We start from the raw sequence: 15,617 nt of genomic DNA on the forward strand, positions 1-15,617 counted from the left end.
AACGCATCCGGCCGTCTCCGGAAAAGAGAGCCGCACGGGACCTCAGCACCCTCAGGGGCAGGGCCTCGCAATGGCCGCAAGCAGCCCCCTCGAGAGCTGCCTGGGCATGCAGTACCCCCAGACAAGAAATGAAATGGGCATGAGTGTCCCCAGCCGTGATGTAGCGCGGGCATGGAAAAACACAGTGCAGAGTTAGAGACTTTTTTCTGTCTGTTTCTCTCTTTACAAAGACACATGTTGCAGTCTGAGAGTCTTATCTGAAGAGGGCAATGAAGTCTCAATAGTACGCAATGCAAGCACCACATACAACATAATTTATACAGTATGATGATAAAATAACACAAAAATCTCAGGGAAATTACTTTACTTAGATTTAAGTACTGCAGTTGTACATTGAAATACCTTTCTACCTTTCTGATAGGAAGTCTTCTTGAGGTGGTATAAAAAACATTTCTCCTTAAATTCTGATTTGAGTTGTGGACAACTATGTCACTGCCCAAATCAGCTATAACACAAGGCATGTTCATTAGACTACATGCTGTACAGTATTTGTGGACAGATTTTGTCCCAGGATTTATTATGCATTTCTTCTTCTTCATTGCATGATTTAGAATAATATGTTGAGAAACTGACTGGTGACCTGTCCAGGGTGTACCCCGCCTTGCGCCCGATGTCAGCTGGGATTGGCTCCAGCCCCCCCGCGACCCTGTACGCAGGATAAGCGGTTGACAATGGATGGATGGATGCATGTTGAGAAATTGGTCTGTTCTTAGTTCATCCTGCACTGCAGCAGCTAATGAAGCCTATTTAATGCTTTTCTTTTAGGCAGGCTGGAGAGGAAAACAACTTACCTTTCTCAAGTTGTACAATGTCACATATGCGTATGAAGGTGGATCAAACACAGCTAATGTTAAATGTCAAAGGAGAGAGGAGCCTAGTAGGCCTGTTTATTTTCATTCATTACACAAGATGAATAAGCTATGCAGACAGTTGTAAAAAATCTGTTATCCTGTAGTTACACATGTGGATGTGGGCTGTCTTAAAAGTATCCACTGTTCTCCCATGCTCTATAATCACACAGTAATGATGAGATGTGTGCTGTGTCCCATTCTTCCTCTGTATCTACACATAAAGGGGGAATATAAAAGGAATTTATTTTATTATTTGGGGTTTATTTTCTTTGTCGCTCTCCTCCTCCTTCTTCTTCTTCTTCTTCTTTTCCTCTGACGAACATGGTTATGGTCTCTGCATGCCTCCTCCTGTCTTCTGTGCAAGACATAGAAGTACAGTAACTAGCCTACATTAAATCATTTTGACTGGTTAAGTGCAGTAAAGTTAACTTTAAATTGACTCCATTACCACACATAAAACACAGCTTAATAGCAATCACATTTAACAGAAGCATAAAATTCTTCTTAATGGTAACTGCCAAGATTAGTTTATTTGTTAGTCACCACCACTAGCTTAAGAGCTTTAGCCTATATGATATTAACATTATATAAATTAGCCTAGCGGCTAGCTGATTTTTATTTTCCTCATAGCTTAACAAATGACATGTAATATTCATAATATTTCTTACTCACCGCTGGTTAAGTCACTGCATCTCCCGACACAACACCACGGCTGATTTTTCACCCTGAATGGCGTTTTTGTTGAAACAGCAGCTGATAACAGCAGAGCAACAAGCTGCTCCTGTGGGAGCATTTACCGTAAATACTCAAATAGGAGTGCACTCCAGATTTAGCTGCGGCTAACTGATCATGTGGCTCTCAGAAACAACAGCTCACTTTCCTGCAGTTCTGTGTCCGTATAAGTTGCTAAATGAAAACTCTGTAGGTCAGCACATCCACATGAAAAAGAAGGAAGACATGGCTGGTAGTATTGTCTTCAAACAGAGTTGCTAAACACCTCTGCGCACTGAAGGAAGCCATCTGACTGTGTGAGGAGCAAGCTTGTTGATGTGTGCAGGTAGAGTAGGCCTAGAGCTAGAGCGTCTGACTGGTCCACCAATAGGGGAGAATTTCTCCCCTTGAGACACAGCCCCTCCTCATTTGCGTAATGAGGCAGAAATGCATAGAGAAATGTAAAAAGGACAGGCAGAAATAATACCTTTGGGAAAATAAATAGGGTAGAAAATGTGACAGAAGAATAAAACAGACAAAAATATTAAAACACACACATAAATAAATACATTTAAAAAATAAGTAATTAATAAATAAAGTTGAAGATTATAACGGACAATAAATAAATAAGGTAATTATTACAAAGGTGAATAAGTAAAGAAGCTAATTAAAAATATACATATATATACACATTTATGTCTCCTTGTATAATTTAATTACTGCCTACATTTATTTATTTACTTTATTTTTATGTGCATTTAATCGGATGCTTATTTATTTATTGAGCATTTATTTATTTCTGTATTTATTTCTGAATTTGTCAGGATCAGTCCTCCATAAGATTCAATGTTCATGTATGTATTTATTAAGTAGGGATCAGTTGTATCAGCAGGATCTTCACTGCTGCTCACATTTTTTAAGAGCAGATTTTCCTTTTCCATTTGCTCAATTCCTTGACACAAGTATCCCTGACTGAATTGTACAAGCTTGACACTTTCCAGCACCCAAAGGCCCACTAGGCCAATTAGTTCCACTGGTTAATAATTTATTTTATTATCTTAACACCTTAACAAGCCAAATAACACTGAAACAGCACCAAGCCAAATCAATTTCCACAGCTTAAATGTATAAAGTACATTCATGATTTCCCTTTAAAGACCTAAGGTGAGCTGAAGGTCGAGAACGGAGGAATTCCAAGATTACCATTTTCCCTTTGAACTGAGATCAACAACCCCTAATACTACTTGACAGGAAAGAAGGACATAGTGAGAGGGTGAGAACAAGTAGCAAACAAGAGAGACACAGAGCAACAGACACATGTCCACTGAAATGAAGAGAGAGGTAAGATATCGAACGGGAAATGGAAAAGTTTATAGTAGAGAATTTTCATTCTGTTATTTGCCGCCACATTAGGCGACCAAAGGAGCAATTCAATTATGGAAAAGGATGGAAAGAGGGAAGGAAAAAAAAGAGGAGAGCAAGAAGGGAAGGAGAGGAGAGGTAAATTGGAAAATATCAAGTTCATGCTGTCGTCAAAAAAGAATTCCTGTCGCTTAGTGTCCTGTCTTTTATTTTCTTCCCTAAAATTAATCAATCAGAAATCTACTATGAAATGCTAATTCACATCACACTGGTGGTATCTTTCAGCCAAAGGGGCAATTTAGTTTAACACGTCTTGGTCAGGTAGATTTTTTTTGGCTTAGGTACAGAAGATGTTTCCTATTGTACCAGTTTAAAAGCCATTGAACTGTAATGACTACAATTATTCATGACAAGCCTTATTTGAGCTGTCAATTAAAAGGCCAGGGCTATTACAATTCTTGAAAGAGGACATCAGCATGGGTCCCAAAAGGAAAACTCTATGCCCCGTCTTCTATGAATCTAATATTTTCTGGAAATTTGTTTGTGTAATTCATGCCACTAATATACAGGCATCAAATACAGACAGAAATTACACAGCAAATAAAGACATACATGGGCATTTTTTGCCAAGGAAGTCAAACTGGTAATTTTGGTCTGTTTATCAAGTAGACTTCTTTGTAAGACTGAGGCTGTTTGGCTAGCTAATGTAGGAATTATTACAATAATTTAACTACTGCAAGACTAAAAACTAAAAACATACTACGTACTACAGCAGCAATTCTTCAGTGTTTTTATGTAAAATAAGTTTGCTAAATGTGCTGTAAATGTCTGGAGAAAATTTGGCTTTGGATTTGATTTAAACTTTATCCAGACATTGTACCTGATGACCCTTTAAAGACGTGCTGTCGTTGAGACTGACCTCCTGAGAAGAACAACAGCATCAGTCGTTTCAGCAAGTGCCCCAAAACCATCATTTTGTTCTATAACTTTAACAACATGTTTATTCCAGTAGATGACAAAGACCCCTTAATGTTAGTGAAGTAGTCACTGTGGACCAAACCACGGTGTTTCTATGCCTTAACTTAACCAAGCCTTAAACCATAGCGTTGTCAGATCATAATTTATGATTTGTAACAGTTTCCTAAGCAAATTATGTCCTGCGGCAGATCAGAAAACGCTTCTGTGTTATTCTAGAGGGCAACGTAATTTGTCTCCAATTTGGAGGACATTTTGGACATTGATCATACACATGATCAGTCTTTAGGAATATGCTGGTCATGTGTTTGCACATACAAACATGATATCCTGGTTAAGCCCTTCTACCTGTTTTGAGAAACCCAGATGTGCTATATAGAGTAGTCAGATAGAAACTGGGATACTGTGGGATGTTAACACCTTTCCCAGGTTTCTGAGCAAGGTGGGGTCCAACTGCAGACCTCCACTGTCAGGCCACCTCCACTGGAGCCTCTTGAACTCCTCTGCAACAATGAGTGGGCCCAAGAAAAGAAAAGTCGACAGTGAGTGTCGAGTACAGACCTGCGCGGCGGGACTGTTTTCTTGATCCCACTCCCGCCTGCTCCCGCTGATTTTGTGACATGCAGAGTAAAAAAAGTGTTTGGGCTATGCTCAATGTTCAGAATAACCGACATAAATCATTGCATTAATTTTTCAGTCAGTAACAACTGAGAAGTGTTCCAAATTTCAGACTTGCCTTGCTCTGGTCTTGTATTGTATAAGCCCGTGTGATGGAAGCCAGCAAGGCTGTGCAGTGAGTAAACCTCGCTCCCTGCCACCTTAAGAGACGCACTGGCGACTGATGCCAGACCCGTGGGGTTTAGCCTCCTCGTCAGCGTGTCCGCCTCCAGTGGTTTTAACACTGTAATGCCTTTTTTATGTTTATGTTTGATATGTATGCATCTGGTGCTTGCCCGGCCCGTCTGTCAAATTTTAAAAGTCAATGTGGCCCCTGAGCCAAAAAGGTTCCCCACCCCTGGTGTAGAATATGATGCATCAGCCAGAACATCTCTGCTGCAAAACAATATTTAATTTAAAATGGTATGTTGACATACATTTTACCTTTAACAAATATTGCACCTCCTGCGAGTTGTAGTAGTAGTAGTGGTAGATTTGCAGAAGGCCATATTGTGATTTTAATAAGATTTAGATTAATTGTTCAGCCCTAGTTAATGTCATGTTAGCAGGTACTGTATATGTATATGAACCGAGATTCTCATTGTTCCACGTAAATGTATTTTTTTTATTTATAGAATCAAAACCAGAATAATTCTAAAACCGTACTCATTAGTTTTTTTAAACCCCTAACAAAGACAGAGAAATATAGTAATATAGTATACAATACATTATTAACAATATGTGAGTAAGAAAAAAATATATATGGCCGTATGTCCTAAAATCCTACATGTCTGGATGTTTTTGTAATCCCAAAAGTAACTAGATCCTATCATTGAGAAGAAAGTCACATACAGTATCTAAGCTTCTGGTGGCTCCAGAGATTAAGTTCCAGACACAATGGATTCAGATGAGCTTAAACTCTTTACTCCGTATTCATTTCCTGTAACTGTTTTTCCATGTCCTCTATTACCTCTCCCTCAATCACTTTGATCCTCCCCTTTGGCTGCCGTGAGAAACTGAGTCATTATGAACCGCAGCGGTGCCGTTGTGCATGGAAGACCTTTCAAATGGCCGGTTGTATTTTCAACATGTGGTGGAATCTAAGCCTACACTTCCTTTGAGTCTGCCTCCAAACGATGCTCTCTTTCTCTTGATCTTGCTGTCTGTCTAATACACACACATGCATATGTGCACAGGCTCGCAGACGCAAACACACACAACATCTGCTTGCAAAGTTCAGACAGCGAGAAAGTTCCTTCTGTTCAGACCTCTGCTGTGTGTGTGTGTGTGTGTGTGTGTGTGTGTGTGTGTTAGTGTGAGATGGAAAGCAGCAAAATAATGAATCGCTCCCTCTGTTAAAGTGGTGTTTGACAAATTAAAATGAATGAATGTAGAGACAAATGCGCACACACACACTTCCACAGCATATGGCTGCTAAGGCCAGGTCTATGAGGAGAAATATTTCCCATAGGCCTCTGTCCTGACACTGACCACCTGTGACATCAGCGCTCTCTGCACCACTCGAATCCCGAGCAACAAGAAACTGAAATATTCACTGTCCGCCCTGCCATGCTTCTGCATAGATCACTGCCTTTATTTGATCAATCTGGGCTCCCTGCGTCCCTCATGTAAGAAGAAAGAATAGTTCAATTTTCCTCATCCTGGCTGTCCTTGTGAAGCTGCTGGCTATAAGAATCATTTCACGTCCATCTGCCACATGCCTCAGAGCTAATTAAAAGCAGCAGGTCGTTCTTCTTGACCTGGGCTGCAGGTCAGAGCTAAAATATATATCTGCGTCAGCCGCTGAGGTGGCAGCACTGTCCCGGAGTTGTTTTGACTGCTGCTGGACAGCGGAGGAGAAAACAAACTCAATATGTCTCAAGTTCAGGGCCCATTTGAAAATGGGGGGATCAGAGTGAAGTGTTGGCAGACCAGCATGGAGACGAAGGGGGCAGGGAGTGAGGGCTCCATTAGATTAGAGCAGAGTGTGTGGGAAGTGACAGCTTGTAAGTTCTTTGCTGGCCAGTATTTTGAGGGCTGGGGAGTTTGGGAATGTCCATACACAGACAGGATATGTGTGTGTGTGTGTGTGAGTGTGTGTGTGTGAGGAAGTGAAGGGTAGGTGGGAGTGTGGACACACAGAAAGAGTGAGAGCGTGTGTGTGTGTGTGTGTGTTGAATATGCAGAGCAGGGTTCGGGGCAGGCACACAGACTCAAATTGAGAGCGGTGGGAGAGGCAGAAAGACAGACAGTGAGATGGGGCTGGGGAGTCTGGGAGCGATGCATATCGGATCAATAAACTTCATAAACAACATCATCAGCTCGGTCACCACAGAAGACAGCCAACCGCCAGGCACCATCTGGCCCAGTCTCACCGGACAGCAGGATCAGCCAGCATAACCTCGCAGACAAACGCACACACACAAACACACTGTTTCACACACAGAGCCGTGTGCAAATATTCAGTGTGCTCGCTCTGACATGCATGAGCACACACAGAGACGCTTGAGCCAGGTAGACGCAACCGAGATTGGTCTGGAGAGACAGATTATGTGTGTGAATGTGTGAATGTGTGTTTGTGTGCATACACCACAGCAGTTAAGCAGTTTATTCAGGGACAGAAGTTTATAGGTTCTGTAACAGTATATCCTGTAGCATGATAATGGCCATAAAAGAGACAGAGAGTAAGAGAGGGAGAGCCAATGGAGAGAACAAAGCAATATAAAGAATAATTTAGAGGCAGAAAAGTAGGAGTGAGAGACTGGGCAGGAAGGTGAGAGGGGGAGCGGGAGAGGAAGACATGACTTGCAGAGACAAGAGGAGAGCTGTGAAGAGAGGTGCAAATTAGTCTTTTCTATGAGGGTTCAAAGGAAGTGTTATGCATGAATCTTCATCACAGTGTGTATGTGAGGTGCAAGCAAATCAGAATACCTCATCTCACAATGGAGAGATAAAAGTTGTTATCCAGATTATATTAATACTTGAAAATGAGGTAGTGAGATTGACTTCTTCTAGTCATACTACAGGTGTCTATGTATTTGAGCAGAACAGAAAAATACCTTTTTATATCTTAAAATATAATATCAGTGAAATTATTTCTATACCACAACATATATTACCATAACCAGACACTGCAGGTGGCAGAACCAGCTGTCATTTTCATCTTGTTGCCATGGATACAGGTACTAGTGTGATAGCTTTGAATTTAAGACAAACTCTCTGCTCCTAAGTTGCACACCCGTCAGGTCGTCTTGGCCCAAACAAACATCACTGTGCCTCAGTGTACACCCGACCCCATAATCAGAACAAAAAAAACATGGTGTGCATAATCGGTGAAGCTCAGATTCTATTTTGAAAATTTGATATGATGAATTCACATTTAAGGCAAATTACTTGAAGTTTAATCAAAATTTAACACATTTTCAGACTTTTTAAGGGCATGAAGACATCAGACCCACAGCATGAATAACTGTTTGAAATGAGTTAACTATCGTCATGTAAGAACAGCTTTTGTCTGGTAACTGGCACTGAACCTGCCATGCACACACATACTTGCTTGCTGGCATCCTGAACGGCAGCTAAGTTACAGTGTATTTAATAGCAAGTTAATGAAGTTAGAAAACCTAAGCTACTGTTTAACATTAAAGTATGCTGCTTGCCAGAGTGCAGTTTTCTGGTCTGATGTACAGCAGTGCCAGCTGTTTGTCAGAGGTGTGAAGACACATATCATGTGAGATGCTGACTGCTGAATTTATCTCTGTCTCAGTTTTTGTCATCCATTCGAGGAGGGGAGAGACTGTCGTGGGCACTCAATAGAGTTAATCGAGATGGGCAAATGGTTTATTTTGAAAAGTGTTGGAGACAACAAATCATAGCATAAAATTGGTATATGGTCAAAATAAAATGCATCTTACATTAATTGTAAGGCTTTTCCTGTGTAAAACAGTTTTTATTACAAGAATGTCACTATTTCATAAAAATTTGTTAATTTCTTATGACTTCAGTGGAGGCAGTCAGGTATTCAGTAGAAACTAACTGGGTCTGCAGTAAACAGATGAGGAAAACCCTGAATTTAATGGGTTATCTTGATAATAAAATGCACGGACTGGGCATTTTTTAGGCAGGATGTTTATCCGTTTTTTCGTCTACTTAATCAAGATAAAAGGCAGGGGAGAAATGGAGCCAATGTAGCTACTTTAGCTACATATACTGGCTCCAATACAGGACACAGAGTCATCTGTGTCCTGATGAGGGGGCCAAAGCTCTCAGCTGACTGCTCAGCTGAGTACACCTGCCAAACTGTCAAAAGGTATTGTTTTAAATGCTCTGCTAAACTGATGCTGTAACTGTTACATCAGCGCTTACTCTGCAATCTCTGCTCCACCGCAGCTTCAACTCAACATTCATTATCTTCATTTAATGCTTTTTCAATAATTACATACATTTTGCACTACTGCTAAACTTATGTGACAACTCATCTGTTTGGCTTCTGTTATTTTTTTGGTTCTGGATGGGGATCTTCCAGAGCAGATCCCTACAGCCAAATATAAGTGAAGGAAGTGATCCTGGCAGTTAGACAGATAAAGATAGATATTTTGTGGTACTTTGTTATTTGTGCTGATATGAAAATGGATCTCCAGGCTGTCGTAAGCCAGTAAAGGATCTGGAAGAGGTTTGTGGGGAAAATGGGTGTCCAGCCTGTGTGCCCCGATGTTAATGCATACACTTACATGATTAAAGTGGCCATTAAATAAATTTATAGGCAGGTGCACATTTGCAGCATTAACAGCTTTTATTTTATTGTGATTTTAGTCAGATATTTATGTAGCTTTTTTTTCATTTGTTTTTAATTGCCTGTGGTAGTGGTGCCCTCATTTGTGGTGTGTGACATTAGGGAGGGGTGAGGGCACTGTTGTGGTGATGCTCTGACAGTAATCAATGTCAGTACAGGCAGCGTCTTGAGCAGTAAAATAATTGCAGTCCAATGTCATGAAGCCCCATTAAGTTAACAGGAGAGCCACATTCCATGTTCACTGAAATTAAAAAGCAAAGTCGAACTTAATGTGAACCAACGACAAAAATAATAATGATTAAAAAAAACTGTTATGCAAACGGTCTTTACAAAGCTTTCTCAAAAGCAATTTTGCAGTGATGACTGTCATTAAAAGAGTAAAAAGTTGCTGCCTGGACATTTACGTGTACAGCAAGGCCACTGACAATTTCATTCAATAACACACAGGGGAGCAGTTAGTGTTCTTAATGGGGAGTTAGTTATCTCAAAGTGTGAGAGCAGCCTAATAAAATCACTGAAGGTCTGTAGCTCAACACCTACTTTCACTGACGAGTAGATTCAAACAGGTACATATTCTAAAATAATTTAAGATACTGCCACAATCTATAGCACATTACTCCAAAAAACCTTTCACAGCATACCTACACTTCCCAGTTCTGTCTGAATAATTACATTATCAATACATTTTATAAACGTGTTTCAAAATAATGACACTGACAGGATAGCTGAAGCAGCTATGGAATAATATGCAAATTACAGGCATTTCAAAAGGAGCCAGACAACAGCATTAAACAAAAGACTGTTAAATACAGCTCACACAACACATCCAAGGCCATCCTCATACCTCTGCTGTAAAATTAATATAAAAGAACATCTCCAGCGCACCTACAATTACTTAATAACCTTGTAGATTATACAAGTAAAAATGATTTGATTCATTGAAAAATCCGTTTTTATCTTCTCTTGATAATGTCCTAAGTCTATTGAACAGATGTCTAATGAAAAAGGTCAGTTATCTAAATGGCGTATTATTCATAACAATTGGTGTGCAAGGATTAAAAAGAACCTTTATGCTTCTAGAGCACACTAATTAATATACCACTGAAGGTGATAAGAACTGTAAAATTAAATTCTTATCTCAAGCTGTATTTTCACAATCACACACACACTCCAGAGTGCACAAGTCACTATATAAATCTGAATGTGTGCTAGAAAGAGAGAGAGAGAGAGAGAGAGAGAGAGAGAGAGAGAGGGAGAGAGAGAGAGAGAGAGAGACCTACATTCGATTGTTGGGGATTATCTTGTGTCCATCTTTGTACCATGTGACCAAGGGTCGCGGGAAAGAAGCGAGGGGAGGCTGGCTGATGATGGCTGCTCGGCCCTGAGTCACCGTCTTCCTTTGCTCCTCAGCGGAGAAGTTTCCTAAAACTGTAGGCGGAGAGAGGATTGAAGAGCAAAAGTATCGATACAAGTGTATGAAATAACAGTAGAAAGAATATTAACGCAAACCAGAAAGTGGCGCAGCAAAATTCATCAGTGTGTCTTCAGGAAATACGTGTTTCTAGAAGCTTGGTGATGTAGTGACTATACTCGTAGGGCTAGTTGACCTATGTTAGTTAACCAATAACATGCTAGCCAGGCAGGAACGTCTAGGAGAAATAGGTAGTCAGTCACTAAAGCTTTCAAAGCTTCTTTCTATTTTCTATTTTTGTCTTTAAAGAGATTTATTGAAGAGGGGGAAAACTCAGTTCGCAAACTAAGTTAGCTTGGTCATTAAAAGGACAATAAGTTCAGACAGTTTATTTAAAAGATGTATTTGTGCCACCGCTACGAAAGCTTCCTCCTCTGTGGCCTCTCTGGCTCTTCAGCTTTCTAGTGCGCAAATTTGTATGAGCAAGTACACAAGTATTTACTTTTCCCCGAGTGAATCTGAATTGATTGTAATTAACTGATTTCTCTGTTTTAAATGCTGGTGTGACAGGGCTATTAGTTTTTTTTATTATTTGTGCGTACTTTAGTGGTTCACTATTTTGGTGTTTAAATGCTAAAAACACATGTTACAATATTAGTCCAACTGAAATTACATTGCTAGTTTGAAGAGAAAAGGAGAATTTCTGACATTTTCGCTAAGACCTCTATTTTCCTTCCAGTACCAAAAAAATAAATAAATAAATAAATTTACTTTGACATTATTTTTGGCTGCAAAAAGGGATGACTAATTGTGATTTCAGTTGCACTTTAAGATTGAGGCAGCTTGTTGGTGTGGACAAAGTTGCTGCTGATCACTAATAAAACTCCTGTATTGGTGTAATTATAATGGTGTGAACAGTTGTGTACTCACAGGCCACCTGCACCTCTGTTCTCCGGTGTATGACTGCTCCCATCCTGTTCCTCGCCGTACACTGATACTGGCCAGTGTCAGTCCTCTTCAGAGACGAGATAGTCAACCTAAAGATGGACAGACAAAATGAGAGCACGGTGATGAGGGTGTGTTTTTATCTCAGATCTGTAAATAAACACTGTTAAAAGGAGAAAGGCAGTGTTGGGGGTGATGTTCGGAGACCAACGAGACAGACGGGAAAGAAGTTGGAGGTCTGTTTGTCCATATGTATGCACTCTGTAATTCTCTTTTAATGACCTTGATCTGAGAATGGATTGGGCCTAAGGTTGTCAAAGTTCCCCAATAACAGAAGGGTAGGTGGAGTGGTGCATATGTGCAGTATGTGTGTGCTCTGTATGAGAATGTTTTTGACTGTGTGTATCATTTTTTTTTTTCTTTCTGAGAGGGGTTGTTAATGGGGTTTTAATGGACTGTGCTTCACTAATGGGAAGCTTGGCATAGGATCTAGGTTGGTGGACAAATGCATATACACACATGCACAGACAACACACACACACACGTATTACACACAAACCAGACAGACACAGTAAAACTGGACATCGCTTTGGGGCTCATTATGAATACCAGGACAGCCAAGTATTTAACTCCCAGGCTGTCAGTGTATGCTGCCAACACACACAAAACCCCCCCGCACACTTGGACATCAAAGACTCACATACGCAATTCCATTTGAATCAGGAATGACACATTACACAGCAGCTCTCATCCTGAAACAGATTTTGATATTGGGACACGTCCTAACTATGCATCTGTGTATGTGTGTGTGTGTGTTCCATTACGTTTTCTAATAGGCGTGTGCAGTGGGGCTGTCACTGAAATCCCACCCCAAGTTTTCCTTTACTTTTCTGACTAAACTCAAAGTTCAATGTTGAAAGGTCTCAATCAATACAATGATTTCACAGAAAATGTCTCTGACACAGTCTCAGCCCAGCATGTGAAGTCAAATTCCCCGTGTGATTCAAGATAAGAACAGTTTCAATCATGGTTTATAGTAATACTGCTTCAGCAAGCCCTGTGGCACCAAACTAAACACGGAAAGGACTAGATCTATTTCTACAATGTGTGATGTTGGGATGTGTGAATACAGAAGAACACATCATTTCACATTAAACCTAGTAGCACTTTACATGTTATATAATGGGAATGTCTAAATATGGTTTAAGTGTCCCATGAGTCATTGTCTAGTTCTCGTGAAATAAAAGGCATTCTCTTAATTCTCACTGACATGTGTTTGTGCTGAATAAGGAAGCAGGTGGAGCAGATTTCTACATTTGTACCAGCACAATTAGCCAGAATTTAATGAACACAAGTGTTGGCTAGAAAAGGCGTGATTTTTGTGAAGGAACTTTATTTAACAGCCAAAAATGTTATACAGTTTTGAGGACAATACAGTAGCCCTGTCAACAGTGTTTCTAAATACAAAGCAAATGCTACTTTTCTCTTTTTTTGTTAGTCTAACTTGCCAGACTTATTCTGAATATGTGAAAATGGAATGGACTGCATTTCTATAGCTCTTTTATCCAGATTTCTTTACAGTGTGTCTAATATTCACCCATTCACACACACACACACACACACACACACACACACAGGCTACCATGCAAGGCACCAGCCCAACCATCACGACCCATTAGATTTAGTGTCTTGCTCATGGACACTTCAACAGAAGTAGGAGGAGTCGGGAATCGAACCGCCAGCCCTTTTGATTAGTGGACGACCTGCTCTACCTGCCTTCATTAAACTAACAGTGAAGAAAAAGGCCTTCAATTCCAGATGGTCACACACACACTTACACACACTCTCATACTCACTGCACACTGCCAATTCAGCATAGCCCTGGTCTCACCAAACTAAAGTAGCCAGAACGCTGAGAGCAGTCCAGAGCAACACAACACCTCCTGGCTCGAACAGAGACTGCCTACAAAATGCTGGCTCAACCTCTCCCTCTCTCAGTGTGTATGCATTCCCAAGATTCCCTCTATTTCTGAATGATGTGAAAAACAATTTTGTTTCACAGCTGCAGTTTTGCCAAGAGGGATTGCTTAGCTCTTACCAACCAACACACACAGGGACAAAGGGAGAGGGGCACAAGAAAGGAAGAGGAGAGGGACAGAGAGAAAAGCAGAGAAAGAAGCTCAGACATATTGATTGTTTTTTTTTTCATCTTTCCCAGACTATTTACATATGTATGGTGGTAATGTAATTATTTATCTCACTTTGGCTCCATTGTCTAAATGTTCTGACCTTCCCCAAACACACACCATCAATTAAAGCAGTTGTTTTCCCATGCTACAGGCATGACTGAACACAGAAGATTCTCAGAAGGAAGGATGGAAGATATACAAACAGGCAGACAAGCACGTAGAGACAACAGAGAGCCATGACAAAGTCAGACACATAACCAGCCAGTCGGCAATAACTGACCTGTACTGTGGTGTCCAGTCAGTGATGTTACTGTTGTTGAGAGTCCAGCGGTACTGCAGAGGCCAGCTGCCTCCAGCCAGGCAGGTCAGCACCAGTCTGTTTCCCTCCAACACCGCCTGCTGCCCCAGTCCACCAGCTCGCAGGTAGGGAGCCACCTCTGACAGACAGACAGATAGACAGGAAAACATGTTATTTTTGTTATTTGAAAAAGTCAGAGTTATTCATCCTTGGACAATAGGACAAGTTTCATCTGCATTCATCCACTGCAAAAAAATATAAAAAAATAAAATTCCATTCATGTGCTTTGCACAAAGGACTGGGAGGAACAAAACACAGACAGACCAATTTATTGTATATAGTTTCAACGTATAATAATGTTGGCAGGTGCCATTTAGCAAATGTCAACGCAGATATAAAAAATAATTTCAGACTTAAAAAAGACCCCTGGCATCAAACCAACAATAAAAAGAAATGTTACTGCATCTGCTACTGTATTGATTTACAAGTACTTCTTTCCTGCAGCCAAAACTCTCTCATTTATACCATCATTAGTTAAGAGTACCTGAAAGAGGATGTGGTCATAAAACCTACAGATACATACTTGCATGTAAAGTATTTTCGACAAAGATAATGATATGGATTTTATATTAAATAGGTATTCTGGCGTTAATATGAGCAGCAGTCTGATGTTAAACATATTATCACTTTTTAATTACAACTATGGCATATGATGCATGTCAAAACATTAAACACTATTGTTTTCTATTTGAGCCCACACACCAGCGGCATGTGGATTGCGTCATGCATCACTGTGATGCCATGTCTATTACTCGGCACTGATGCGCATCAACGTTCCAGTGAAGCAGCAATTCTATCACATTTACTCCCTGGAACGACAAACAGTAAGTTGACCACTTCTCCTGTCTGCACAGAGCATCTGCTGTGTTGCTGAGATGAGTTGAATTGCATCAAATGGCAGAGTATATTGCACGCTATGTTCATGAAGACAAAGGTCAAACACTTCCTCTAGTATAACAAGTTTGGACATCCTATTTGTCACATGTGATGTGATGTGGAATTGCTTAAGCTTTTGTCACCTTAAGTGGGCCAACGAGCCCACCCAGCTGATACGCATCCTTTTATTGTAATTGACAGCAGTTTTTCACCTCTACCTCTCGTTTGTTGTTTTCCTATCTCACAACATGGTGAAATATCACTTGTAGTGTACTGCTAGACTGTCAAGCATCCAAGCACAGAGGCTGAACAAGTACATGAGACTAGTACAATATTGGACTGCACAGTGACTCACAGTACCAATACTGCGTCTTATGATAAGGCTGTTGAAATCGCTCGCCCTGCCTTGCAAGGTACATGTGCTGAGTGG

The 15,617-nt window shown here is 40.5% G+C and overlaps 1 protein-coding gene across 2 annotated transcripts in view; it reads right to left on the reverse strand.

Moving 5' to 3' along the window:
• Positions 1–15,617, reverse strand: part of LOC123970215 (protein sidekick-1-like) — a 248,953-nt gene that overhangs the window by 146,594 nt on the left and 86,742 nt on the right. For both annotated transcript variants that reach the window (XM_046048135.1, XM_046048134.1), the window contains exons 2-4: positions 14,234–14,390; positions 11,750–11,856; positions 10,689–10,836 (exon numbers count right to left, since the gene is read on the reverse strand). In XM_046048135.1, the coding sequence (XP_045904091.1) occupies positions 10,689–10,836; positions 11,750–11,856; positions 14,234–14,390 (412 nt within the window). The remainder of the gene's footprint in view (positions 1–10,688; positions 10,837–11,749; positions 11,857–14,233; positions 14,391–15,617) is intronic.

Source organism: Micropterus dolomieu, linkage group LG04 (assembly GCF_021292245.1).
Source record: "Micropterus dolomieu isolate WLL.071019.BEF.003 ecotype Adirondacks linkage group LG04, ASM2129224v1, whole genome shotgun sequence".
Taxonomy (NCBI): domain Eukaryota; kingdom Metazoa; phylum Chordata; class Actinopteri; order Centrarchiformes; family Centrarchidae; genus Micropterus; species Micropterus dolomieu.